General features: G+C 38.9%; 1 protein-coding gene across 1 annotated transcript in view; it reads left to right on the plus strand.

Moving 5' to 3' along the window:
* Positions 1 to 27,742, plus strand: part of Dnah9 (dynein axonemal heavy chain 9) — a 329,177-nt gene that overhangs the window by 214,168 nt on the left and 87,267 nt on the right. The window contains exon 50 of the mRNA XM_051180369.1: positions 22,208 to 22,633. Within this exon, the coding sequence (XP_051036326.1) occupies positions 22,208 to 22,633 (426 nt within the window). The remainder of the gene's footprint in view (positions 1 to 22,207; positions 22,634 to 27,742) is intronic.

Here is a 27,742-nt window from a genome sequence, read left to right on the forward strand (position 1 = left end):
AATCAGAATGAATGCAGGTTGCAGATATTTTCTACCAGTTTGTAGATTCTACCTCCTTACTCTATTCGTTCCTTAGTCATGAAGAAAATAAAGATAATCTATATCCATATATCCATTTTTGCTTTTTTTGCAGGTGTTTTAAGGATCAAATCAATGTTGTGCCATTTTTCCCCTAGTTTAGTGTCTAGTGGTTTTACAACTTCAGGCAGGTCTTAGACTTGAATCTTTAATGCATTATGAGTTGATTTTTATATGAGACCTAAGTATTCTGTTTCAAACCTTTGCATTTGAAGACCCAGTTTTCTCACATTGTTCACTGAATGAGATGTATATTCTCCACACTTTTTATCAAGATTCAACTAACCATAGACTAGTAAGTTCAATTCTGGGCATTTGGTTCCATTGATCAAATTGTCTATTTTTATGCCAGTATCATGTGGTTTTGATTAATATTACTTTACAGTATACTTTGAACTCAGGCAATATGATGCCTCCAGTTTTGTTCTTGGGTTTTGTGGTTTTGCTATCTGTGAACCCACATGTACTTTAGGTTCATATTTTCTATATGAAAATGGCATTTGAATTTTGAAAGGGATTACACTAAGTCTGTAGATCACTCTTAGTAGTATGGACATTTTAAAATACTAAGTTTTCCTAATCCATGACTATATAGTATCTTTTCACTTATCTGTGCCTTCACTATCTGTTTTATAGTTTCCAGTGTTCTTCTCTCTTTCTTCCTTGGTTAAATTTACTCCCAAGTGTTCTGTGCACCTAGCATAAATGGGATATGTGGTTTCAATGAGGACACACCATAGGCTCGTGTGCTCAAATGTTTGGGCCCTAGTTAGTGAACTATTAGGGAAGAATGAGAGGTTATGGGCTTGTTGGAAGAGGTGTGTTGCTGGGGGTGAGCTTTGATGTTTCAAAAGCTCACACCAGGCCTCTGTGAGTGTGTGTGTATGTGTCTGTCTGTCAGTCTGTCACTTGTAGATCAGGATATAGCTCTCAGCTACTTCTTCAACATCAAGCCTGCCTGTTGTCATGTTCCCCACCATGAGTCCAATGAACTAAACATCTAAGACTGTAAGGAAGCCCCAATAAAATCCTTTCATCTATAAGTTGCCTTGGTTATGGTGTCTCTTCACAACAATAGAGAAGTAACAGACAGGATAAATCGCTTGGTTTCCTTTCTGGAACAGTCATTGTGAATGTGAAGAAATGTTAATTGCTTTTTGTGCACTCACTTCTTTGTCTCCCTTAACCATACTGAACTCATAGTTCAGTCATGTCACACAAGTTGGTTAGTGGATTATTTAAATTTGACACATGGTATTGTGTTGTCAGCAAATAGCAACAGTTTTCTGCATCTTGTATGTCTTTTATTTCTTTGTTACTTTATTTTCCATACAAGAATTTGAACTCATATGTTGAATGGAAATTGTAAGGTTGGGTGTCATTTTCATCTTCCAGACTTTGGGAGGAAGGATTTTAGTTTTCCATCATTGCACATAATGTTAGTTGTAAGTTTATTTTATATGAAGTGCATCCTTACTACACCTAATCTGTTAAGTGCTTTTGTCATAAAACACTTGAATACTGTTAAAATGTTATTAATGCTTTTCTACATCTAAAAAAAGATTCTTTGTCCTTTAATCAGTTAGTATTATTGAACCTTACATTCCAGGCATAAATCCTATTTGAGGTTCATGAATTTTCCAGGTAAAGTATTGTAGGATGATACTTACTGCCATTTGTTAAGGACTTTTTCATCTTTGTTCATAAAAGATGTTGGGCTATTGGGCTATAGTTTTCTTGTGCCATCCTTTCTGTCCTTGGTGTCAGAGTAATGCTGACTTCATAAAGGAACTTGAAAGTATTTCTTCCTCTATAGATTTGAGGGATTTTTTTTGGTTTGTTTGTTTGTTTGTTTGTTTTTAAACAGTATGTTTTTTAATCATCTTTAACGGTTTTGTGAAATTCATCACTGAACCCACCAGGTTCACTTAATTGAGAGGATTCTTAGAACTGATTCAGTTTCCTCATTCATTATCAGTCTATTCAGACATGCTATTTCTTCATGACCCATTATTTTATGTGCTAATTTGTCAATTTCTCTGAGCTTACACAACTTGGGGGTGGGGAGTAATGACTGTTCAGGGTAGTCTCTCATGATCCTCCGTATAAGTAGTCTTTTTACCCTGTGAGTGTGATACAGTCCAAAGTGGTCATCATGATTGCAAGGCACTATGAAATTTCTCCTACGATGCCTCCTCTATTACACTGGCTGTTGTGTTTTCCTTTGCTATTCTCTTCAGCCATTACTGACCTCTCTCTGTACCTCTATTATTCCAGCCACAGCCAAGAGCTCTAAATAAACCTGTGGAGAATATTCATTTCCCTTTCTTTCAGTGTTTTCTCAAATTACCTTAACAAATAAAAATATCAATTTCAGAAAGTTAAACTATTCCTGAAAACATATAATCTAAAGCAATGTTAATAATTATATACACATAAAAGCTAACTAAAAATTTTATGCCATTATTTAGAGAGAAAAGTCACTAAAAGTAATCAAATAGTCAAGATGAATGTTTGAAAAGAAAAGATAGTTGCATGAACATGCTCTTTGTTGATAAGGTATGAAGTGTGGACATGAGAGTGAAGTCGAGAGCATATGGGGGCCTCTGGGAGTAACAGTCAGGATATATGGTCTTGCATCTGCCCTATTAAGGTTTATAAGCTGCCTGTAGGTAATACACAATAATAACAAACCTTTTCAACGGCTTGTGAGCATGGATGAAAACAGAGATAGCTGCCTGAACAGGTAGGAAATTGAAAAGAACGCCCTTTTACACAAATATTATTAGGACGGAATCTGTAGTAGGAAGGGCTATCCCACTTAGGAAAGACATTTGCAAAAATACAGATGCATGAGGGGCATGGTGTGAGTGAGCTGCCAGTATAGAAGTAGGTAGGTCTGATGCTGATAAGACAGGAGGGATTGTAAAGGTGAGCCAAGCAACACTAAGATTTACTGACAAGGAGTGTTACCCTCTGCAGGTGGCAATGGTCAAATGGTTCTTTGTTGTTTGATAGAGTAAGATGGACTGGGGCAGTCCATATGTAGTTAAAACAAACATTACTTCATGATCTAGAAGGATCCTGGGTATTATCCCCAGATCCTTTGGCATTCCCAGCACTCTGGCATTTAAGAACCATTTCCCTGTTTGCTCATTGTTCTCAAAGTTAAAAATAAATCTTTAACCAATGCATAAACAATTCCTGTAAATCAGAGCTCAGTAGTAACTGCATAGTCTATCTCCATCATGGCAGGTTTATTTTGCTTTTATTACTCAGATGAAATAAATCCAGTGTCACTTTCCCTGCCTTAGTTTAGGATTATTTTATCTTTTAATGTCATGGCCTTTCCCCCTCCACAAAGCTATGTGTAATTTTCTTTTGTCCATGCATTTTTACAGTGAATTTATTTTTACTACACATATAATATTCAGTGACATTTTTATTGCTAACTAATTCAAATGGCAGAGAACACACAGGGTTAAATGCAAAGTCTTTCTCATTTCCCCTCTAGTCACAGCTTTCTCCCAAAAGGACCCCCTGTAACAATTCAGGGGTCTCCACCCCAGCAATTCTTTATGCATTCAGTTTTTATGGAAACACACATACAGTATATATTATATTTTGGCTGGATGTAGTCCACACCTATAATCCTAACACTTAGGAAGCAAAAGCAGAAAGATGGGTGAAAACTCAAGCCAAGGGCTACATAGAATGTTCCAGGCAATTAGACCTAAAAAAAGATGTAAATACAAATGCAAGTCAATGCTAACAATTTCATTTCTCTTTTTGATGCATGCAACATGTTTTAATGTCTGTAATGAAATAATCAAGGAAACCAACAAAGCCATCATTTTACAAGCTTCTAGTATGGTAGGTGTCTTAATTTTATTCTATTACTGTTATGGAAACCCCCGATGAAAGCACCTAAAGGGCAAAGGGGTTTCTTTTATCTTACAGTCCCATGGGACAATTCATCACAGCAGATGTCACAGTAGCAAGAACAATAGATGGCTGGTCACAAGGCATCTATACTCAACATGGCAGAGAGCAAGAAATGAATGTTGGGTGCCATTCAGCTTGCTTTCTTTATTTAATAGTCTTAAATCCTGTTCCTGGGGAATGGTCCTATCTTCAAGTGCTTCAAGTATGGTGTGTCTTTCCATATCTACAAACATTATCAAGATAATCCTTCACAGGCATGCTCAGAGATACACCTCCTGGATAGTCCTAGATTCTGTCAGGTTGACAACACTAAACATCTTTATTAGTTAGGGTTTCTATAACTGTTATGAACATCATAACCAAGATCAACTTGTAGGGGTGGAGGAAAGGGTAGATATTTCACCTTATTTCCAAAATCCCCTCCATCCCTGAGAGGAGGAAAGGCAGGAACTCAAGGCAGGAACCTAGAGGTAGGAACTGATGGAGAGACCATGAGGACTTCAGCTATCACCTTGCTCACTTGTGCCTTACTCAGTCAGCTCTTTTCTTAGGACTCCCAAGACCACTAGCCTAGGGGTAGCATGATCTACCTTAAGCTGAGTCCCCCCACATCAACTACTAATTAAGAAAATGCACTACTAACTTGCCCACTGGCAAATCTTACAGAGGCATTTTCTCAACTGAAAGTCCCTCTTTCTAAATGACACTAATCTGTGTCAAATTGGCATAAAACTAATGAGCACCATCATAGTGAATGCAGGTGTTAAGCAGAACTAAAACCTCCTCTCTTAGCAAATTCCCTATGAGATGGGGGGTCTAGGTTATAGAGAAAAGGGATCTTTTATATTCTGATGTTAATGTGACTGAAAAGTGACATCTGTATGGCTCCAAAAATAAAGCAACTGAAAAATTCACTTCTAAGATGGAAGCAACCTTTGTCTATTAGCAGGTACATGAATCAAACATCAATTTCACTTATGCTGAATGACATAGGCAAAGAAAAATAATTTGTGATCTAGCCTACATGTAGAATCTTGGTTCCCCCTCACAAGATGATTTAATGCACATACCGATCATGAAACTTCATGTAATATGTTAGAGTTCCCCATGTTTGACTTGCTCTACATTTTATTGGTTCATCCAACATTGAGCACTTAAAGTCTATTTTTTTCATAATGAAAATATTCTTATACATATTTTAAACTGCAAAATCATTTGGGGGTCAAATAAGTAGTTCTTTGATTGAACAATGTGACAGGCTGAATAGTATCCTTTCCAAAAATATCCAAACTGTAATCCCTGGGACACATGCAATGTTATTACATACGGAAAGAATGGTGCTAGAGATACAATTAAGTGACAAACCCTGGGATGGGAAATTTTCCTGGCTTGTCCTGGTGGACTCAGCACATAATCACAAAGACCTACAGAAGTGGGAGACAGGAAAGTCAGAGAGAGAGAGAGAGATGTGTGATGGAGGAAGTGGGGGTAGATGGCGTGATGCTGGCCATGAGCGTGGGAGTAAGGACAACTGTGAGGAGCTTGAAGAAGCATGGAAAGTGTTCTTATAGCTTTAGAAGGAACAAGCCCTTCCAGAATTTCATTTTCATGTTGTGCTTCCAGAACTGTAAGATAACAAATCTGGATGTTTTAAAATCACTGAGTTACAGAAGCAATAAAAAACTCAACATGGTCTTTTTAATAAACACTGCCTGGTTTCTGTTCAAGATGGCTGCTCTTGTCAATACTTACAAATAAGATTTCCCCTACTTTTTTGCTGCCGTTGGATATTTTCAGACATTTTAGTTTTTCTCAAGTGAGTAAAAATTTACTTTCAATTTGAAATAGTTTCAGTTACAATACAGGGTGTATACACATATTTTTTTTTCCTCCATTTGCTAGTAAGAGATTTGATCCTCCTTTTTTTTTTAAACTTTAGTTTTGAGATTACAGTATTTCTCTCTTCCCTTCCTCCTTCCAAATTCTCCCATATACCCCTCCCAATCTCCCCCAAACTCATGGCCCCTTTTTGCACTAATCATCATTGCATGCATATATGTATTTTCCTATATTTATTTTATATATAATATATATATTTTTTTTCCAAATTATAACCAGTTGAGTTCATGTTATGGCACGTATATGTATGTTTTTGAGGCTGACCATTTGGCACTGGATAACAAATTGTTGAGTTCTTCCCTAGAGATGACTACCTTTCCTGGCTCAGCTTTACTCAGTTGTCTATAGCTCTTTGTGAAGGGTTAAGGCCTCATGGTTTTTTCCCCCATCCACTTTGTCATGTCTATATTGGTGTTGTCCTTGTTCAGTTTATGCTTGGGTGGTAATGTTGGTGAGACTTTATGGGTATAGCTTCTGATATTACTAGGATACACAATCTCACAGTAAGCTTCCTGATCCTCTGGCTCTTGGAACCTTTTTCCCCCTCTTTCACAATGTTCTATGGGCTGTAGGTACAGAAACGTTTTGTAGATGTATCTCCATTGGGACTGGGCTCCACAACTCTGTATTTTGATTGGTTGTGGTTTTCTGTAGTGGTCTCCATTTGTTTCAAAGAGATTTCCTTGATCTGTGGGTCTAAGGACAACTGTTTATAGATTGTTAGAGATTTTGCTGGTTTAGTAAACTAATGGTTGTAGATTAATCTCCAATAATTATGACTTAACAAGCACTGGATAGTTAGCTAGGTTTCCAGTGCTGGCATAGTTTCTATCTTACTAAATGAATGTGAAGTCCAAATAAAGAGCTGTTGTTACCACCAAGGTATGTGTGCCACTACTGCACTCTTGGGGTTATAATGCCATGCTGGTTATTGTTCTAAGTGGGACTTTTGGTTGCCTTCATTCTTTAGAAGCTTGCATGGTGCCTTCTGGTACCACAAAAACTAGTCTATTGGGGTTATTTCCAGCTCAAGGATATTTGGGTCATTTCTCTGAAGTTCATGATTTCTTCAACAATAAGGACTTACCTTCCACCTCTGGGAGTGGGGATAAACAAGGACAACATCCATAGGCTATGAGTTTGGGAAATCATACCATTAGCAAATAGACTTCTTCTTTCCCTATTTATATCCCTTTAATTTCTCTCTCTTGCCTTATTATTCCAGCTAGTACTTCTAGCTCAGTATTGAAAAGGAATGGGGATAGTGGGCATCCATGTATACTTCCTGACCAATGGGATTGCTCCAAAATTTTCCCCATTTAGGATATTGGCTCTAAATTTCTTACATATAGAATTTATTATAGTGAAGCACATTCCCAGTAGCCCTTCATTCTCTAGGATTTTTATAACAAAGGCATGTTGTATTTTTGCCTAAGAATTTATCAACATCTATTGCTGTGATCATGTGACTTTTATATTTTAGTCTATTTATGTGGTTTATTGTATTTATTGTCTTGTACATGTTGAGTCATCACTGCATTTCAGGGAAAAAGCCAATTTAGTTATGGTGTATAATCTTTCTGGTACATGTTTATATTCTGTTTTCAAATACCATGTTCTTCTTGAGTTTTTCTTGTGGGCACTTAGAGCTATAAATTTCCCTCATGAGACTGCTTCAATGTGTCCCAGAGGTTTTGTGTTGTATTTTAATTTTCATTTAGTTCCAGGAAGTTTTTCTTTCTTGGTTACTTCTTTAACCCACTCATTATTCAGTAATGAGACATTTAATCTCCATATGTTTGAATATTATTAGAGTGTTTTTGCTCTCAATTGTAAGTTTTATTGTGTTGTGCTAAGATAGAGATACAGGAAGGGATTTCAGTCTTTCTGACTTAAGATTGTGTGTGTGTGTGTCCCAGAATGTGTTCTACTTTAGAAAAGCTTCCTTTGGATGTATGACATCAATTAATTCTGATGTTTCTTTTTTTTTTTAACTTCATACAGATGACATGTTTATTATAGAAAGTTGGGTATTGAAGTATCTAATATTAATGGATTGGTGTTATCCCATGTCTGTAAATCTAGTAGTAGATTTTGATTTTCTTTTTATGAAGTTGGGCACCCCACAGTGTGGTGCATGTGTGTTCAGGATAGTTATGTTTTCTTGGTTAGAATGAAGTGTCCATCTTCATTTTGAAGTCTTCAGTTTGAAGTCTATTTTCTCAAATATTAGGATAATGACACTTTCTTGTTTCCTGGTCCCATTTGATCAGAATACTTTTATCCATCATTTTACTCTAAGGTGGTGCTATATTTTAAAAATTAACGTGTGTTTCTCATAGGCAGAAAATAGATGGATTTTTTTTTCTTGATCCATTTGGTCAGTTTGTATCTTTTGAATGAAGAATTGAAATTGTTAATATTTAAAGTTTATTTAAAGTTCTTATTCAAATGTGTGTGTAAATTGTGGTCAGGTGCTGGATTTTGGTGATGGTGGTGCTCTCAGTGGTGTTTTATGTTTTAGTAACTGTGGCTTTGTATTTTTTCCACAGTCCATCTACTATGCTCACTCAGCCCAAAATATTCTCATTCTCTCTCTCTCTCTCTCTCTCTCTCTCTCTCTCTCTCTCTCTCTCTCTCTATCTATCTCTATCTATCTATCTATCTCTGTGTGTGTGTGTGTGTGTGTGTGTGGTATGTGTGTGCGCACACGTGTGCATGCGTGCGTGTTTTCAAGACAGGGTTTCTCTGTGTGGTCCTGGCTGTCCTGGAACTCACTTTGTAGACCAGACTGGCCTCAAATTCACTAAAATCCACCTGCCTCTGCCTCCCAAGTGGCCCAGCAAGGGAATGGACTCTACATGGGCTGGGGAAATGAACCCAACTATATTTTCTTTGTGTCGTTTTAATTTTTTTAGGATGCTTATGCCATGGAAAAGTTCTTTCTTCTTCAATCAGGACGAATAGTTTTGCTTGATATGTTATTCTAGTGTGGCCTTTTCTAGCTTTCAAAGTTCCCACTGAGAAATCAACTGTTTTTGAAGGGTTTTCCTTCACATATGTCTTGCAGTTTTCTTCTTGCGGCTTTCAACATACTTTTTTTGTAATATATACACTTAAAAGTTTTAACTATGATATGCCATGGGGGTTTCCTTTTCTAGTCCTGTCTATTTGGCCATTTGTGTATCTCTTGTATTTGTTTTATTTGTTCAGGTGTATCTTTCCTTATTTGGGGGAAGTTTAGTTTCTATGATTACATTGAGAGCCTGATGTACGCCATTGACTTGGGGCTCTTCTCCCTGATCTCTGTAAGTCAAAAGTTTGGGATTTGGGGGTTTGGGGGTTTGGAGGTTTTTGTTGTTGTTGTTTTTGTTTGTTTGTTTTTATGTTGTTCCATATTCCCTGTGTGTTGCTTTCTTATTTTTTAATGTTTCATATTCCTTTATTTTGTCTAGGTCCTCTACTTTATCCTTGAGGCCTGATATTCTGTCGTCTTCTTGATTCATTCTATGTATAAGGCTTTTCTTTCAGTTTTCTAGTTGTGCTATTGGGTTTTTCAATTTCATCTTCATTTCAGCTTGAGTCATCTTCACTGTTTCTCTCCCCTGACTCAATTCCATTCTCAGGTTTTGGATTGTCCCATTAGCTGTATGTTTGTCTTTTCTTAGACATCATTTAGATGTTTATTCTACTTGGGCTTTTGCTCCTTCATTTCACCCAGCTGTTTCGAAGTGTCGTCTTTAAACAACTGGAGTTCATTGATGAAGTTTATTATTGTTCTTCTACATTCTATGTCCTGGAGTTCATCTAGGTAATTCTCAATGGCAAATATTTCTACATGACTGGTAGGATTGGAGAGTAGATACTGGCTTGGTCTTTCATATTGTTGATATTTTTGTGATAAGATCTGGGCATATGGACTTCCTTTATTCTGTGTTTATGAACAGGATAAATTAGGGAAAAGAGAAGACATGATTGCAGAAAAGGTCTAAAGGTTGGAAATGGCTTGTGTGACATGAAGTCATGTGGATAAAGGCACTGGGCTGGTGTACAGGATTTGCTTCCTGTTCCAAGCATGGATTGTGGGGGTGGCTTTGTCTAAGTGGAAAGGTTGACTATGACAAGGTAAAGTCATATGGCTTGGGGGATAGGGATGGGGGGATCTTGGCCCAAACATAGAGCTCTTTTGTACTGAAGTCAGGGGAAGGCCAGGCTAGGCCTGGTGCACTGGTGGTGGAACCAAAACTAAATATGGTGGGTTGCAGGGAAAGCATGGATGGGGAGAGCAGGGTTGTTCATAGGTGGGACCCTGGAGACTGATGTAGGAAGTCTATGTACCTAGTGAGGTGGTGGAGGCAACCCAGAATGGACCTATGGGTGGTTGCAGATAGGGAAGGTCCTAGCAGAAGCCTGGAGCCTGGCTGTGGCATAGAGAGATGGCCCATTTCATTTTCCTACTAATTTATACTATTGTTCTGCAATTGTTTCTATTAATTCTTGGTATATACATTGTCATATTCTCTTTCAGTCCATCATTTGACTTTTAGCTTATTAATAAGCAATATTAAAACAGATTTTTATACTCAAATAATTTTTAGAAATACAGCTTAACAGAATTAGGCAGCCTTCTTTCCTATTGGACTACTTTAGGCCCTTATTATAGGATAAGATTAATCCTAAAAGTGATAGATATCATATAAGAAAATAAAACTTCTGGTTAATTTATGAGCAGTCTATATGAAGCCTCATGAAATGCTAATCATGTGAATCCAGCAATTCAATGAAATACCAATATGCCAGCAAATGGTACAATACATTAAGCTACTCATATAACCATACCCACCCAGTCATATACCTAAAAAACTGAGTTGTCACTTTGAGAAATGTTAACAATGACTGCATTTACTACTTCACTGTTGCCATGACAATATACCTGACAGAAACAGCATAAGGGAGGGAAGTTTGACTCATGTTTCAATACCTTTGGTCTCTTGGCCCCTTGTACACAGACAGATCACAGCAGTGGAAGCCTATGGTACAGGAGAACTTTGTTCATGGCCAACCAGAAGGAAAGAATGAGACAAGAAAGGACCTGGGATATTATACTCCCAAGGACCCCAGAAATCTATTATCTCTATCTTTACATCACCTCCTAGTTTCTACAGCTTCAACAAATAACCACTATCTAGGGCTAAAGCCTTCAAATTGTGAGCCTTTGGGGGAGTGGCATTACATAGTCAAACAGTAACAATGGTGTTTAATACAACTCAACAACCATTACTTAGCAAAGCAGGAATGGAAGGGCATTTGGATACATTGCCAACAGAAAACAATTAACCCAACCCAAGGACAAAGCACCTACTAACAGGGCATGAGACATAGTCCCATTAACATAGGGAAAGCACAACAACAACCACCTTTGCTGCTATTACTAAAAAGAGCTTGTCCTAGATTCTTATCTAATGCAATAATACATTAAAATATTAACTACATACCTATTATGAGATAGCATATAAATGTGTAATTTTCCATACAAGTTATAGAAATATAGTAAAACAAATAAAAGGGAAAGAATTGGGTCTGATTATAAAATAAATTATAAGATGTAATAGCTTTTCTAATAACAGCAGTAGCCAGTTGGAAAACAATTTCAAAATAACAACCAAAACATAACGTACAAATAAGTGTAAGGAAATTTGTTGAAGCTGTGAAGAAAACTGTACCTCATTTTTGAAGGATTAAGAAATGATGTGGACAAATTCATGTATCAAGCTTGGAAATGCCAAGACTACTCTTGCTGTTATCAATCATCCAATTTATTCATCAGTTAAATATAAATCTAATTGAAGTCCAATTTGGTTTTTAGCTTGTCTCTAATGTCATTAGAAGTTCATATTTTTAATTGTTTCAACAACATAAAACTGGCTAAATTGTGATTCAAGTAAGAGAACAGTACATTGCTCATTTTAAATCATGATTTATAAAATGATGACATTAGAAGTTTGATGCTTGCAGTAAAAAAGGTTTAAAAATAGAATGATTAATATGTATGTGTAAGTCTCTGTACATATAGGGTGTATGTGTGTGTGTGTGTGTGTGTGTGTGTGTGTGTGTGTGTGTGTGTGTGTGTGTGTTACAGAAGAGGGAGGAATGTCAGCCTAATAGAAAGACAGATCCAAGAAATCTACTCGATAGAATATACCAGGACATAAGTATCTTGTATTAGTGAAGCTATGAACGCTGCTTGCTTTCATTTTTTTTTTTTTTTGTCTTTGCTGAATCTTCCACAGTGTGCCCTCCTTTAATAAAAGAACAAGACAGTGTTGCCTTCTAAAATACTGACTGACACATCAGAAAGAAAGCCTAAAACAAGCAAACTTCAGCCCAGGTTTTAAACAAGTGAAAGCTTTCTTTGAATAGAAATAAAGTATAATGTCATTGAGAAAAAATTGTGCTAGACTTGACAACACAGAAACTTTAAACTGTTGTAGAGCACAAAATACCATAAAATTCAACAAGAAACTTTCAATCTGTAAGAGAAAATGTAGAGAGCCTTTATACATAAAAAGTCCTCAAACTGTGTTGAAAAGCATCCATGTCTCTCTCTCTCTCTCTCTCTCTCTCTCTCTCTCTCTCTCTCTCTCTCTCTCTCTCTCTCTCTCTCTCCTACTGATCACATCAGTTTCCCCCATTCTGTTGTTCCTATGACCTGAAGACTGAGCTGTATCGCCTTTGTCCTCCAGCTTCCTTTGATCTTGTCCCACATGAGCCCAGGAAGTCACTGGAAGAAGAGCCATCAAGATGCAGGCATGCATTCCTTCCATCCCAGCTTGCCCAAGCTGAAGGTTACAGATCTCTACAGACTCCTAACTCACATACATTTACTCACATACATTTACTCAGCCAAAACCCTAAACCAATCCATCCTCCTCTCTTCCCTGGACAACTTCAGTAGCCTAGCTTTCATATTCACATAGCCCCTGCTGGAAGATTTCCCACCCAACATCAAGCTCTCAAAAACATAAGTCTGATCACTTCATTTCTGCCTTAAGCTTCAAACTGCTTCCCATTCAACTGAGAATAAAGATAAACTATGTTTTTATAAGCACCTTGTGCTGATGGTTGCTGTGATTGATTGAGACACAGCTGCTTTTATATAAAAAAATAATTCTTCAAGAATTTCATACATTGTATTTTGAACATTTTTATCCCCTCTGCAATCTTCTCCAAGATTCACCCTCTATTCCATACCCACTAACTTTGACTTCATCATTTTTTAAACCCACAGTATCCCATTAGTGAAGCTTATATACTCTTGGTGTCTGGTTATTGACAAGGGACTGATGAATTAGACCTACCAGAGGCCACACACTTGAAAAATAATAAATAATAGCTCTTTCTCTCCTGGCAGCTGTTAATTACTAGTAGCTCTTCAGATAGGAGTGAGACTTTGTGACCATTCTCCTTTCCCTTTCTCTCTATACTTGGATGTTTGTCTGTTTTGAGTTTATACAGGTCTTGTGCATGCCATCATAAACTCTGAGTTCTTAAGGGCAACTGGCCTTTTGTGTCTGGCAAACACTTTCTTGCAGTCATCATCACCTCTGGTTCTTATAATATTTCTGTGCCTTCTTCCAAAATGATCCCTGAGCCTTGGGAAGTGGGTGTGATATAAATGCCCCAATTAGGGTTGAACCCTCCATGGTCAGTTATTTGCAACACCTTGACCAATTGTCAGGAATGAATTGTCTATTGGAGTTGCTGGACAATGAGACCTATGAACCCCAAAACATTACAAGTTATTGCTATTGGTCTTGGTTACCCTCCAGAGCTTGCTGGTAAGACCATAAAACATCACATACTTGAGTCACAGGACATGGAGATCAAGCTGGTATTGACCTGGAAGCTTCATGTACTATCAAGGGAGTCAAGTAAGCATCAGTCTTACTTAGCTATGAATGCCATGAACTGTATCTTGTCATTAGTAATGACCTGATTCTCCCTTTCTCTCTCTCTCTCTCTCTCTCTCTCTCTCTCTCTCTCTCTATCTATCTCTATCTCTATCTCTATCTTTATCTATCTCTATCTCTATCTCTATATCTCTCTGTCACACACACACACACACACACACACACACACACTTATTGGGCTAAGCACAAATCTATGAGTACAGCAGAATATTGTTAGGCATCATTATATTAATATTTCTTTTTAGAGCCTTACCATCCCAAACGTGCCCAATCCATCTAAAATAAGGATTTTTAAAAGGAAGAAAATGTTTAGACTCGCTGGTGAATAGGTATACCCACATACATATATGTAAACTAACCAAAGTTTAATGCCATCTTAACCTATCAATTAAACACTAAAATGTGCTATGCAGTATTGGAAGAATGGGGATGTATGTAGGCCTCTTCAAATACTTATCATTGGACTGGAATTTATGCCAATAATTTTATGGTATGGGGCTGGGAAGGTGGCTCATACTATAAGGTGCTAGCCTACAATACACAAAGACCTAAGTTCAGTCACTAAAACCTAAACTTTTAAAAAGCTGGCCTTGAGGCACACACTTGTTACCTAAGGATATCTCATTTAGAACTGAGTGCTCCAAAATCTGTCTCTACACATTGTCCAGTTGTGGATCTCTGTATTAATTCTCATCTCTACAATAGGAAGCTTCTCTTGTAATGAATGAGAGAGACACTGACCAGTGGGTATAACATGTCATTAGGAGTTCTTCTGTTGCTCTGTGTCTTTCTTAGAACAGTAGCACTTAGTTTTCTCCTAAGCTCATGGCCTGTCTAGTCTAAGGTTCTTGGCCACCCAGACATTGTCAGGCATGGGTTCAATTTCCTGGAGTGGCCTTAAAACCAACTAGAGAGTGGTTGATGACTCCCACAACTTTTGTGTCACTATTGTACCAACATGTCTTGCAGACAGGTCACTGTTTTAGACCACTGGATTTGTAGCTGGGGTAGTGTTAACCTTCCTCCTCTGGAAACATGCAGAGTACCTTTCAGTACCATAAACTCTAGTCAGAAGTGATGAAGGCGCTAGGTAAGCACCTATCTACTTCTCCATTTTCAGTGAGATATATAATCTGTTATTTTCAGAAATAGGCCTTACCATCAATTTTTAGAGAGACCAATAACCTTGGCAATAGCCTTAGTTATTGGTATTTTCCATAGGACTCTTTTATCCAATGACTCAATTCGATGTAAGGTAAACCATTTCTGGTAGTGGAGTGTTCACTTGGTTAGGAAAGATATCTAGTTGGGTGTTGTCTCTCCCTCACTATTTGATTCCACTTAGATTTCTTTCACATACATTAATGTATTTATTTTATATAGTAGGTTTCCATATGGGCCTTAGTTTTATTTGCTCATCCCTATATTTCTTCCTTTATCCTTTTCACCTATCCCCTTCCCCATTTAATCCTCCCACTCAAGTCTCCCCCATTTCCCATAAATAAATAAATATTACATTCCCCCTTTTGTGGGGAATTCTCCCTTTCTCTAGTTCCTAACTTAAAACATAACCTCTGTGGTTATACAAATTGTAGCATGCCTATTGAAGGCTTAAAAGCTAACATTTACATATAAAAGAATAAATAGAATATTTGTCTGTTTGGATCTGGAGTAACTCACTCAGAATGATTTTTTACTAACTATCCACTTACCTAAAAATTTTATGATAGTGTTTTTTTTAAAACTAAATAATATTCCATTGTATAAATGCATTGCATTTTCATCATCCATTCATCAGCTGGTGGACATCTAGGCTGTTTCTAATTCCTATCTATTATGAATAAAGCAGCAATGAATATGGATGAGCAAGGGTTTCTGTGGTAGAATGTATGTCCAAGAATGGTATAGCTGTATCTTGTGACAGTAAATTCTCAACTTCCTGAGAAACTGCCAACACTTATTCCCATGGTAGCTGTACAAGTTTGCACTCCCACCAGCAATGGATGAGGGTTCCCCTTTTTATATATCCATGCCAGGTTCTACAAACTGTTATTTGTTTTATTGATCTTAGTCATTCTGATTGGTGGAAGATAAAGTCTAAAACTAGCTTTAATTTGCATTTCTCCAATAACTGAAGATACTGAGCATATCTTTAGTTATTTCTCGGCCATTTGTGTTTTATCTTTTGAGAGTTCTCTGTTTGAATCTATGCACCATTTTTAATTGTGTTGCTTTCTTTTTTTTTAAGTTCTTTGTATTAACCCTCTGTAAGATATGTAATCAGTGAAGATCTTTTTCATTCTGTACCCTGATGTTTTACCTGAATGATAGTATCCTTTGCTATATAGAGGCTTTTCATTATCATGAGGTCCCATTCCTTAATACCTGTACTATTGATGTTCTATTCAGAAAGGCTTTTCCTGTGCTAGTGAGTCCAAGACTATTCCACACTTTCTCTTCTATCAGACTCAAGGTATCTATCTGGCCTTATGTTGAGGTCTTTGATCCATTTGGAATTAAATTTTGGTTATTATGGTATATTGAGATCTATTTGTATTCTTCAACATGCAATGTCCAGTTTGACCAGCACCATTTGTCAAAGATGTTTTGTTGTTGCTGTTGTTGGGTTTTTTCAATGTGTAATTTTTTGCTTCTTTGCTAAAAATCAAGTGTCCATAGTTCTGTGGACTTGGGTCTGGGTCTCTAATTTTAATCATTTGATCAGTGTTTTATGTCAATACCATTCTGATTATATTACTGTAATGCTGTAGAGCTACTTGAGATCAGGGTTGCTGATGCCTCAAGCAATTCCTTTATCATTCAGACATGTTTTAGGTATCCTGAAACTTGTGTTTTCATGTGAGGCTGATTTTTTTCAATTTGTATGGAAATTGTTTTGTCATTTTGATTGGGATTGCACTGAATATTTAGATTGCTTTTGGTAGGATGGCCAATTTTACTACATTAATCTTACTGAACCATGAGCATGGATCTTTCCATCCTCTGATGTCTTCTTCAGTGTCTTAAAGTTTTTATTATATAAATCTTTCACTTGCTTGGAGTTATCCACAAGATAATTTTTGAGGCTATGCCTACGCCAATCTGTTAATCTGTGTCTTTTACTAAAGAACTGAGACCATTGATATTGATAGTTAACAACAAGCAGTGTTTATTGATTCCTGTTATTTTGTTTCCCCCTTCTTTTGATTTACTCTACTGGGATTATGTATCCTGTGTTTTCTTGGTTATTGTTATCCTCTTCAGACTGAAGTTTTTCTTCTTATACTTTCTATAGAGTTGAATTGATGATAATATACATCTTAAATTTGGTTTTATTGAGTTTTTCTTTCTCTACCTATTATGATCCATGGTTTTGCTAGGTATAGTAGTCTGGGCAAGCATTTGTGATCTTTCAGAGCTTATAAGAATATCTGTTCAGCTCTTCTGGTTTTCAGGGTCTCCACTGAGAAGTCAGGAGTTATGATATTCTATTAGGGCTGTCTTTATGTGTTACTCGAACTTTCTCTTGCAAATGTTTATATTCTTTCTTGGTTTTGAATATTTTGTGTTTTTATTATGTGTCATAGGAATTTCTTTTCTGGTCCTGCCTATTTGGTTCTCTGCTTCTAGTACTTTGGGAGGTACCACCTACTTCAGAATCAGGACATTTTCTTCTATGATATTCTTGAAAATATTTTCTGTGCCTTTTATCTGGGCAGCTTTTCCTTCTCTATCCCTATTATTCTTATAATTGGCCTTTTCACAGTGTGCCGAGATTTTTTTTTTTTTTAATTTAACATTTTCTTTGACTGGGCTACCTATTTCTTCTGCCTTGCCTTCAAAGCTTAAGACTCTTTTTTACCACATCTTGTTGGTGAGATTTACTTATGAATTTCTGTTTGTCTTCCTAAATGTTTTGTTTCCAATTTTATTTCATTCTGGGTTTCCTTTAATAATTCTGTTTCTGCTTTCATCTTGAACTGTCTCATTATTATGTTCCACTCTTCCTTGTGTTTTCAGACTTCATTAAGTGATTTGTTCAAACCCTTTTTAACATCCTTGACCACATTCATAAATGGTATTTAAAGATCCTTGTCTTGTACTTCAGCTATATTGCATTTCTCATGCCCTATTATAGTAGGGTTACTGAGTTCTGGTGGAAGCATATTGTCTTGTTCATGTCTGTGGTTTTGTGCTGATGTCTAGACATCTGGAATTAGGATGGTTGAAGTGATTCTGGGTGTTGTCATCTAGTTTATCTTTATGAGTGGATGTTCTATTGTTTGGTTTCTGTGACCCTCTTTGCATATTATGAAAGTGTGGTAGCTGTGGGTTCCCTCATAGAGACTGCTTCTGAAGGTCAATGGGTAGCAGAGAGGAATAGTGATAGACTAGGAGAAAATGTTCTGCTCTGTGAGTTTCCCCATAGAGATGTAGCAGTTCTGCTCTGCTCTGCTCCAATGAGAGTCCTTACATCTCTGCTCTGTTCTGACAAAAGCTGTTACTTCTCTGCCATGTTCCATTCCAGCAAAAGGTCATTACCCAAAACTTATTCAAGAGATTTATTGGGAGAGAGAATCCAGGAGAGTGGCTGCCTCTGCCACGGTGGAAAAGGGCAGCTCCCCACTGTACAGGTACAGGGCTTATATAGGATTTCTTAGTGGCAGAGTTTTTCCAGGGTGAATATTTCAGGGTGGAAATTATTTGAATTTCAATCCCTGATCTTGGACAAGCTCAGACATTGGCTGAATTTCCTGTTCAGGGATTGGTTGATGGTTGTTGTTGGGGTTTTTGCTTGTTTGTTTTTGTTTTGTTTTTGTGCCCAAGGAATGGTTGGTTTCCATGATGAGTTGGTAAGGGTCAGGGAGTGCTTCTTTGGCTCTGGTTTCAGAGCCAGGGTGTGTTTCTTTCACTGACCCTTTTTAACCTTTTAGCTCTGGTTTCAGGGCCAGTGAATTGGCTGTGGTCTCAGTGTCGGAGTGTGTTTCTTTGGCTGGCCCTTTTACTCAACATAAGATTCCTACTTCTAGGAAGTTTATTCTAGCTAAGGCAGGAAACACTGAACCAGATAAAGCTATTTTATCCAAAGTAGTAAAACACAACAGATGCTATGAAGGAAAATGTGCAACAGAGGGATAGAGTGCTAGGGCAGGCAGCTGGGGAGTGGAGGTGAGGGGACCAGATGGTTTCTGTGGTACAGAAGGTGGCATTAGCTTATTTAGCCAGAAAGGGGGCACAGCAAGAAGGTTTACATCAATCACAACAGTCATTTCTCCAAATGAATGGCTCTGCTTTCTGATGCCATAGTGGTGAGGATCCCCCACTGACTTAAAAATTCAAAAATTAAGTAAATCAAAGTCTAAGTACTTAGCTAAGTTTAAATGAAAGCAAACACACACACACACACACACACACACACACACACACCAAAGTCACTAACATTAACAAACATTAACCATGCATTAACAGTATTTACAGTACTCTAATGCCCGTGAGACTCCTGCCCCATTGCTCCAGAGAGAGATGGATTCCTCTCATCTGTCGTCTGAGGCAGGAGTGGAGTGGTGCCAAAGGCCCCTAATGTGTGTTCACTGAAAATAGTGTCTACTCCCTCCTGAGAAATGTTCCTTTCCATCTTGTGTTCCGCTCTGTGGTGGCTGGCTTGAGATCTATGCCTCACTAAACAAGACCTTTTCGTAGGCATTTTCAAGTGTTGACTTCTGTTGGAGGAAAGGCTGTTTCCCTTCTGCTTGCAAAGCTAAGGATGTGAGCTGAGTTGCCATCATGCACTCACCCCATTCAGCCATTCTATGTCCAATCTGGTGGGTGTTGGCCAAAGAACAGTTTCTCCAGAGCAGAGGAAACCAGGTTCTTAGAGGTTCAGCAGGGGTCCCTGTTCTCCTGAGGAAGAGTATAGTAGGTCTGCTAGGAAGAAGTGATAACTTTCAGATTGCAGTAAGTTTTCTGAAGAAAATCACCATGGTTCTAAGATAGGAAAACTGAAGGAGAAGAGAGGTTTGTGGCTAGAGTTTCTAAGTAGAGACTCTTTGTAGTAAGATCTTAAGGAACACAGGATGGCCCAGCCATGCAAATGCCCCGGGAAGAAATGTTCTTATAAGGATTCTAAGATAGACATGAGCTTCATAAGTTAAGACCCCCTGAAAGGAAGTGTAACAGTCAGTGCTGAGGTGCTATAATAAATACTCCACACTGGCAGCTTACAGGAAATATAGGTTTGTTCAGGTTTATGGTTGTGGTGGCTCATGACCAAGATCAGGTCTCTGTCAAGGGTGGTGCATCATTGTAGGAGCTAGTGTTTATACCTCCAGCCAAAGAAGAGAAGAGGCCTGAATCCCAGAAGCCTCTTTGAGGCCATACCCTGTTAAACCAGGTACTTCCCACTAGACTCCTTAAAGAGCCAAAGCATCATAATAAACAATGCAACCTTTGGAACCCAGTTTCACACTTTCAGGGACACTTCCAAATCCCAACAGAAAGAATTTGTAATCTGAAAGGGAAAAGGGGGAAGGGTCCCAGGGCAGAGAGTCCAGAGAGTTGGGCCAAGTGCCTTGCAACATGTGAAAATCAATATGTGAAAATTAACCTCCACAAGGAGACTGAGAAGCATGAAAATAGCCAGAGTTCCCTGTGGACACTCAACATGTGGTTGTGCTTTTCACTGCCCCCAATCCCTACCCTGCCTAGACAAGTAAGCCATAAAAGAAAGCCCATCTCAACTCCAGCGGGCTTTTGTCTTTTCAACCAACACAATCGCCATTGATTGGTAGATATATGTGGATATGAAAAGGGTTGAAATGAACTCTATTAAAATCATAACAGTACAAGACCTGGGTTATGAACCTATATCTTTATACATGTTTTCTACTAATTCTATCCATTGACGGTGTCTAATTCACTAGTTTAGATGATGAAGATTCTTGCTCCAATTTGTTTGCTCCTCAAGACATGTCCCCACCCATGCTAGCACCCACTTAATTTATGCTGTTCTTTCCTCCTGGCTGGCAATGTGTCATGATCAAATATGAAAAGAGTTCAAGAGTGGGTATAACCTATGAGTTCATTTTAGGTATTTGTGTGTATATGCTTTCAAGTCTGACCACTCTGGACTAGACAACCAATAAGGGGGGGTTCATAAATATGTCTATGTACACACACGCACACACACAACCAAAGAAAAAGAGGATATCAACTTCAAGGGGGTTGTGGGGGGGTCCATGGGGCTGAAAGGAGGAAAGGGAAGGAAATAGTGATGTAATTATAGTTCAATTAAAAGCATTTTTTATCTGGAAGAAAAGAGTAAATGGAGCATCTCCCCCCTCCTACCCCCACCTCTAGAGGTGATAGATTGGTTCCCCTCACTGTGGAAGGGAGCTCTGAAGGAGCTCAAGCTAATTTGCAGGTCTAAAACTTTGAAATAAGAACCTCCCCACTCCACTTTCAAAATCACCCTTGCAAAAACAGCCTTGCCTGTCTTTCTCAGTGAATGTTACAGCTTGCCTTGAATCAACTTCACATGCTCATCCCTGGCAGCCACAATTTCATGTCCAGATCAATGATGCTCCGATTCCAGATTACAGAGGAGGGCACCAAGAGCTGGGAAGCCTGAGTGTCAGAGTCAGCACTTTCAGGTTACCTGAGTGTCAGAGTCAACACTTCTGGGTTACAGATGAGGACATTGAGGCCTGGGATCAAGGTCAACATCTTCTTGTAGCAAAGGACAGGACACACCTGAGACCAGTCAGCAGCAGCTGACTCTCAAGCCACTCATGACTTTCTATCTGAGTTATTTCTTGGCAAAAAATGCCACTGTGCATTAAGGACAGTCAAGTGTATTTAGAATGAGATCAGGGAAGAAAGCAGTTTAATTAAAAGAAGAAGAAGAAGAAGAAAGAAACGTTGAGTTTCAGTGCTATCCTCTTCAATCCAAGATGGAAATTAATTTATAATAACCTTATCTTTTATTCATGTCATGCTGCATGTTACAGATGTATTGGCATCCTTTTATTTCTCAGCTAGATGTGAAATAATAGTGTGTTTCTAATGGGCTGTAAGTCACTTAGTCCTGGAGGAACATAGCTGAGTTTCCTCCAGTAACCATTCAGGGATCTCTGCAGCCACTGGGGAGTCACTCTGCTTTCCCTTTGATGAGTCATGATATTTAAAATTCAGAGGGCTGCTGCAGGCTTCAAAGCAAGCCCTTTCAGATTGATCACTCCACAGCCGAACTCCATTAGCAGCCTAGGACAAAGAGAACTCATCCATTTTCCTCTAACAACCTCTTCCTCTTTTCTCAGACCAACCTGACAGAGCTGAAGACATTTGGGTCCCCACCTCTGGCTGTTAGCAATGTCAGTGCTGCAGTGATGGTACTCATGGCCCCAGGAGGCAAGGTGCCCAAGGACCGCAGCTGGAAGGCTGCCAAGATCACCATGGCCAAGGTGGACAGCTTCCTGGATTCCCTAATCCACTTTGACAAGGAAAACATTCATGAGAATTGCCTCAAAGCCATCAGGCCCTATCTGCAAGACCCTGCATTCAACCCAGAGTTTGTGGCCACCAAGTCCTATGCAGCTTCAGGCCTCTGCTCTTGGGTAATAAACATTGTGAAGTTCTACGAGGTCTTCTGTGATGTGGAACCAAAGCGTCAAGCTTTGAACAAGGCCACCTCAGACCTCACAGCTGCCCAGGAGAAACTGGCAGCCATCAAAGCCAAGATCACTGTAAGTGAACCTAGAACCCTCCTACACAACACTGTCAACCTATAAAATAGGCAGCACTCTCTGGCCAATTCCAAAGCCTGACAATATAATGCCTAAGGAGAAACCAAATGTTATGCAACATTTCATCCCTTTTCAACTAGCACAGTTTTTACATTTCTTTCGCCAAAACACATAGACCAAACAAGAGTGGGCAATTTGTACATAGCTCTGAGGGGAAAAGCGGGGGTGGGGGTATATTGTTCTCCTATGAGGAAAGAGGAGCCCCAGAGACACATAGCAAACTAAGAGTAGGACCAGTGGAGTCTTGGCTGTTCCCTCATCAGTCAAATATGAATTAAATGCTGTAGTAAAGAACAAAAGGTTAAGGCTTTGAGATTCTTTTCTCCCTTGAAATGTAAGTTAGAGCTGTCTTAACTTCACTGTAACGAGTATGTTTTTTCTCCGCCTGCCGCCGCTGGTTTTGTCCCGCCAACGCACCAGCCCCAAATAACACACAGAGACTCTGTATTTGATATTATACTGTTGGCCAGTTACTACTTTCTTATCGGCTAGCTCTGTCTTAATTATTTCTATGTATTTCCACGTGGTCTTACCAGCGAGAGGCAGCTAGCAGTTCTATTCTCTTCAGATTCTCCATCTTGACTCCTCCTTACTACTTCCTATTTTCTCCTTGTCTCTCCTATCTTCCTTTCCTATTGGCCAACAGTGTTTTATTATTACCCAGTATGAAAAACATATACAGAATGACATCTCCCATCACTTCTCCTTTTCTACCCATTATTTCCAATTCTGACCCCGTTGTCAAGTCTGCCTCACTTTCTGGTGTGGGCATGGTGTGTGAGATCATCACTGTTCATTGGAAGTTATTAAAAACAAGTCATCGTGATGCAGTATCAGCACTCAGGAGGCCAAGAATTAGTAGACTGAACTACAAAATGAGATTAAAATAAGTAAATAAGTAGTATGCTGTGGGTTATAGTGGTCCCTGTTCCATCTGAGGCTTGTTAGCATTTATAAACACCATGCATCATTAAGTTTGTTTAACTCAGATGTGAGGGGTTGTGACCTTGGGATTACACCTACTAGAGCAGCGGTTCTCAACCTGGAGCTTGAATGACCCTTTCACAGGGTTTACATACCAGATATCCTGCATAGCAGATATTTCCATCATAATTCATAACAGAAGCAAAATGACAGGAAGTAGCAACAAAATAATTTTATGGTTGGGGTCACCACAAGATGAGGAACTGAATTAAAAGGTCGCAGCTTTAGGAAGGTTTGCCCTTGAATTTCACTTTTACCATTGAAATGTTTACTACCCCACTGGGTAGAGTACAGCCAGCTTGGAAGCACACATAATGCCATAGGCTTGAATCTCAGCCAAAAAGATTTAAAATGAGCAAAATGAGAGGTAGCCATCAGAAGAAGACTTAAGATAGCATAGTTAAAAATCTGTCCTCCTCCACAAAGTCCCACCCCTAACCAGGAAGGTATTCCTCAATGGATACCTGCTGGGAAATGAAAATAAGTTTTCTCCAGTGGAGTGTCTCTGGGTATAATGGCCACACTTCAGAACAGGCTAAAAGGCCAGAACTCATCAGCCAACAGAAGATGAACTCATGCTTTGTTTCGGGGGTTTTGTCTAATTTTTTTGTTTTGTTATTTTTGTTTTGTTTGTTTGTTTGTTTGTTTTTGTTTTTGTTTTTTTTTCCTGTTTTGCATTTTTTTCCCAAGGGAAAGAGACAGAGAAAAAGATGAAGATGGCTTGGGAAGGGAGGTAAGAAGAACCTGAGAGGAGTTAGGGGTGGGGGAAGAATATGATCAAAATATATTACATGAAAAAAAAATAAAGGTTTTAAAAAATAAGTAAGTAATGTGTCCATCTCAGCAGACCTTGGCTTCAATTTCAGCTGTAATATTTACTTCTTGTGTCTTTAGAGTTCCCAGACTTCAGTTCCCTGAGGGAAAGTAGACAGGATAATAGCATCTGCCTCAGGGGAGATTATCCTAGGAATGGAAGACAACCATGCATAGAGCATGAGCGAGAGGCAGCCTGTGACAAAGAAAACAGCAAGAAGGGCCTTGGGGACCATGATCACTGTTGCTGCTCTCCCTCCAAATCCCCCTTGCTTCCTGTGCTGGCTCTCTCCCCCTGCCCCCCTCCCTCTCTCTCTCTCTCTCTCTCTCACACACACACACACACACACACATACATCCCACATGTACAAGTTCAGTTACTGCCAGGATCAAGTGCAATCCAAACAGTATTCTGGGTATCTCCTTCCTCCACATGCACTCCAGGCAAATAAGATTCTTGCTGTGAATGTGTGGTAATGAAAGGCAGGTTTTACACACTGAGAAGTAGGATTGGATTGTAGATGTGTTACATTGCTCATGTGGCATGAGTTTATTGATGTTTATTGATGGTAAGGTGAGAAGAGGCACATGGAAGCACTAGGTGGAGGATCATTGCAAACAGTCTTTCAGTGTAATGCAAATCCTTGAGACTGTGGATGTAGCTCATTACTAACATAAATTTAAGATGCTCAATCCATAGCATCTTAATAAATAACAATAGTAACTTTGGTGAAGAAACTGCATTCTAAGTACATGCTTTCTAAACCCAGATGTTTGTAGACCAGTTCCTTAGTACAGGTGGTAATGGCCAGAACCAGCCTTCCACAAATACAAAACACCTTAACAACCCCATTGTAGCTTTTTGGGGGAAGGATTTCCTAATAATTTTCATATCATTCATTCCCAGAAAAGTGTAAAGAACTGAATTTTGAAGGACTTTTTACTCAAGTTACTTTAACTAAAAGAACATGTTTATACTTTTCCAGTAGCCAAATTCGCATGGGAATGCAAGAAGTTAAGAACACTTGGCTACCGTAGCAAATGTTCTGTTCTGCCAAAATATTTTCTTCTTTTAACAGCCTCCTACTCTTCCCATTCTTATATGTTTGCCTATTAACAGCCCAAGAATATGACCCCAAACACTTACTACTACATCAGAAAGAGGCAGCACCCATCCTTTTCATGGAGGCCCACCTGGGCCAAGGAGATGCATTTCAGCCTTCTTCATTCACATATGTGTAGTCACACTTTCACACGTTTACACACACACACACTCTCTCTCTCTCTCTCTCTCTCTCTCTCTCTCTCTCTCTCACACACACACACACACACACACACATACACACTGTTAACAGTATTTCGCCTCTAAGTGATATGTGGGACTTTTTTTATCATCTAGTTTTTATTCTTTTGCAATAAGCATATATTGACATTACAACAAATAAAGCAAAATAGTAATAAGAACAAGTTGGGACATTTTAGTAGAACCAGGAAAAGATCAAATGGTAGAGAAAGGTCCTCATAAGAAACAGCAGTTCTTTTTTAAGTCTTTGATCTGCTTCAACCACTTCAGAACATCTCAGAGCCTGCAACAGGGCAGCTGAACTGTCTCCTCTGGCCTGTATTTCATTTCAGAGGTCCTATGAAGTTGGTGTCTTGGTTAATACTCTATCATTGTGACAAGACACCATGACCAAGGCAACTGTGGTGATATGAATGAGAGCGGCCCCCATAGAGTCATATGTGTGAACACTTGATCTCCAGTTGGTGGATCTATTCGGGAAGGATTAGGAGGTGTGGAATTGGTGGAGGAAGTAGTCACTGGGATGGGCTTTGAGGTTTCAAAAGCCCATTCCAGGCACCCAGGGTGCATTCTGTCTCTCTGTCTCTACCTCTCTCTGTCTCTGTCTCCCTCCCTCCCCCTCCCCCTTTCCCTCCCCCACCTACTTCCCTCTTCCTCTCCTTCTTTGCCCCCTCTCCTTATAGATCAGGGTATAGTTTGAGAATCACTTCTCCAGTACCATACCTCACTGCCACCTCGCTCTCTGCTGTGATAATGAACTAAGTCTGATTTCTGGCCATTATACAATCAGAAGACTCCTCTATATCATTCACTGCCCTGCCGTTAACTAGCGTCTTCGTATTGGAGTGAATGGCAGTGTTGCATTTTGCAGTCAGCCCCATTAGTGCCTGCTTCCTAAGACTGGACTCTTGTCTAGCTGGTTCTTGCTCTGTTCATTTAAACATTCAACTTTTGTCCTTATGCTACTCCCTGTGTCCTCTTCAGGTATCTGACTTGTCTTAAGTCATTGATTCTGACATCTTCCAAGAAAATTTATGGCAACTGGTTTTAGGTGACATCCTCTTTATTTCTTGCTCCATTGCATAAAGGTGGCTTCCTGGACACCTCATCTTCTGGGATGAAGCTGTTTATCATCCCAAACTTCTGCTCTTCTCTCATCCTTCTGCCTCCCAACTTCCGTCATCACAACATTTTTTCTGTTTTGTGATTGCCATGGCCAGGATTATCTACACTGACTTCTGTAACCAAAATTCTCTCCCCATAGACTGATACATGAAACTTTTAAAAATCAGTAACTTCCATTTATTTTAAAGTGAACATCTCTATTGTTCACAGTAGATCTAAGTGATAAGCTGTACTAATATTTTCTTTTAAAAATATTTTATTGTATGTGTTATGCATGTTTGCCCTACATGTACACATGTGTACTACACATATACCCAGTTGTCCTCAGGGACCAGAAGAGGATGTCAAATCCCCTGAAAGTGGAGGTGCAGCTGGTTGTGACCCACCATGTAGGTGCTGGAAATGAAACCTAGGTCTGCTGCAATAGCAACAAGTGCTCTTAGCTGCTGAGGTCTTTCTCTGGCTCCTAACTTCCTTTTTTACCATCTTTCCCCTGTGGAGTTTTGATCTTCCTTTATTGGTTTTCATCCATGACTTCCTTTTGTGTAGTTGCCATTATTTATCCATTCTCCACCTCGCCAAGTGCTCTATTAGGTTATCTACAGTGTCTTGTTCAGAGCTCAGAGCTCCAGGTAGTTCAAGGATAAGCAAGGACCACTGACTGACTCATTTCTTGAGCTTGTTTCAATGGTGTCTAAACCCTATAATGGCTCCTTTCTTGGTTATTATTTTATTTTGCTGTATCCGATCCATAAGTCACTTTCTCAGGAAAGTGAAGTGTTATTGGAGAAGTAAATTTTCACAACAATTAGTCTGGTGATGTC

The sequence above is a fragment of the Phodopus roborovskii genome, unplaced genomic scaffold (assembly GCF_943737965.1).
Source record: "Phodopus roborovskii unplaced genomic scaffold, PHOROB, whole genome shotgun sequence".
Taxonomy (NCBI): domain Eukaryota; kingdom Metazoa; phylum Chordata; class Mammalia; order Rodentia; family Cricetidae; genus Phodopus; species Phodopus roborovskii.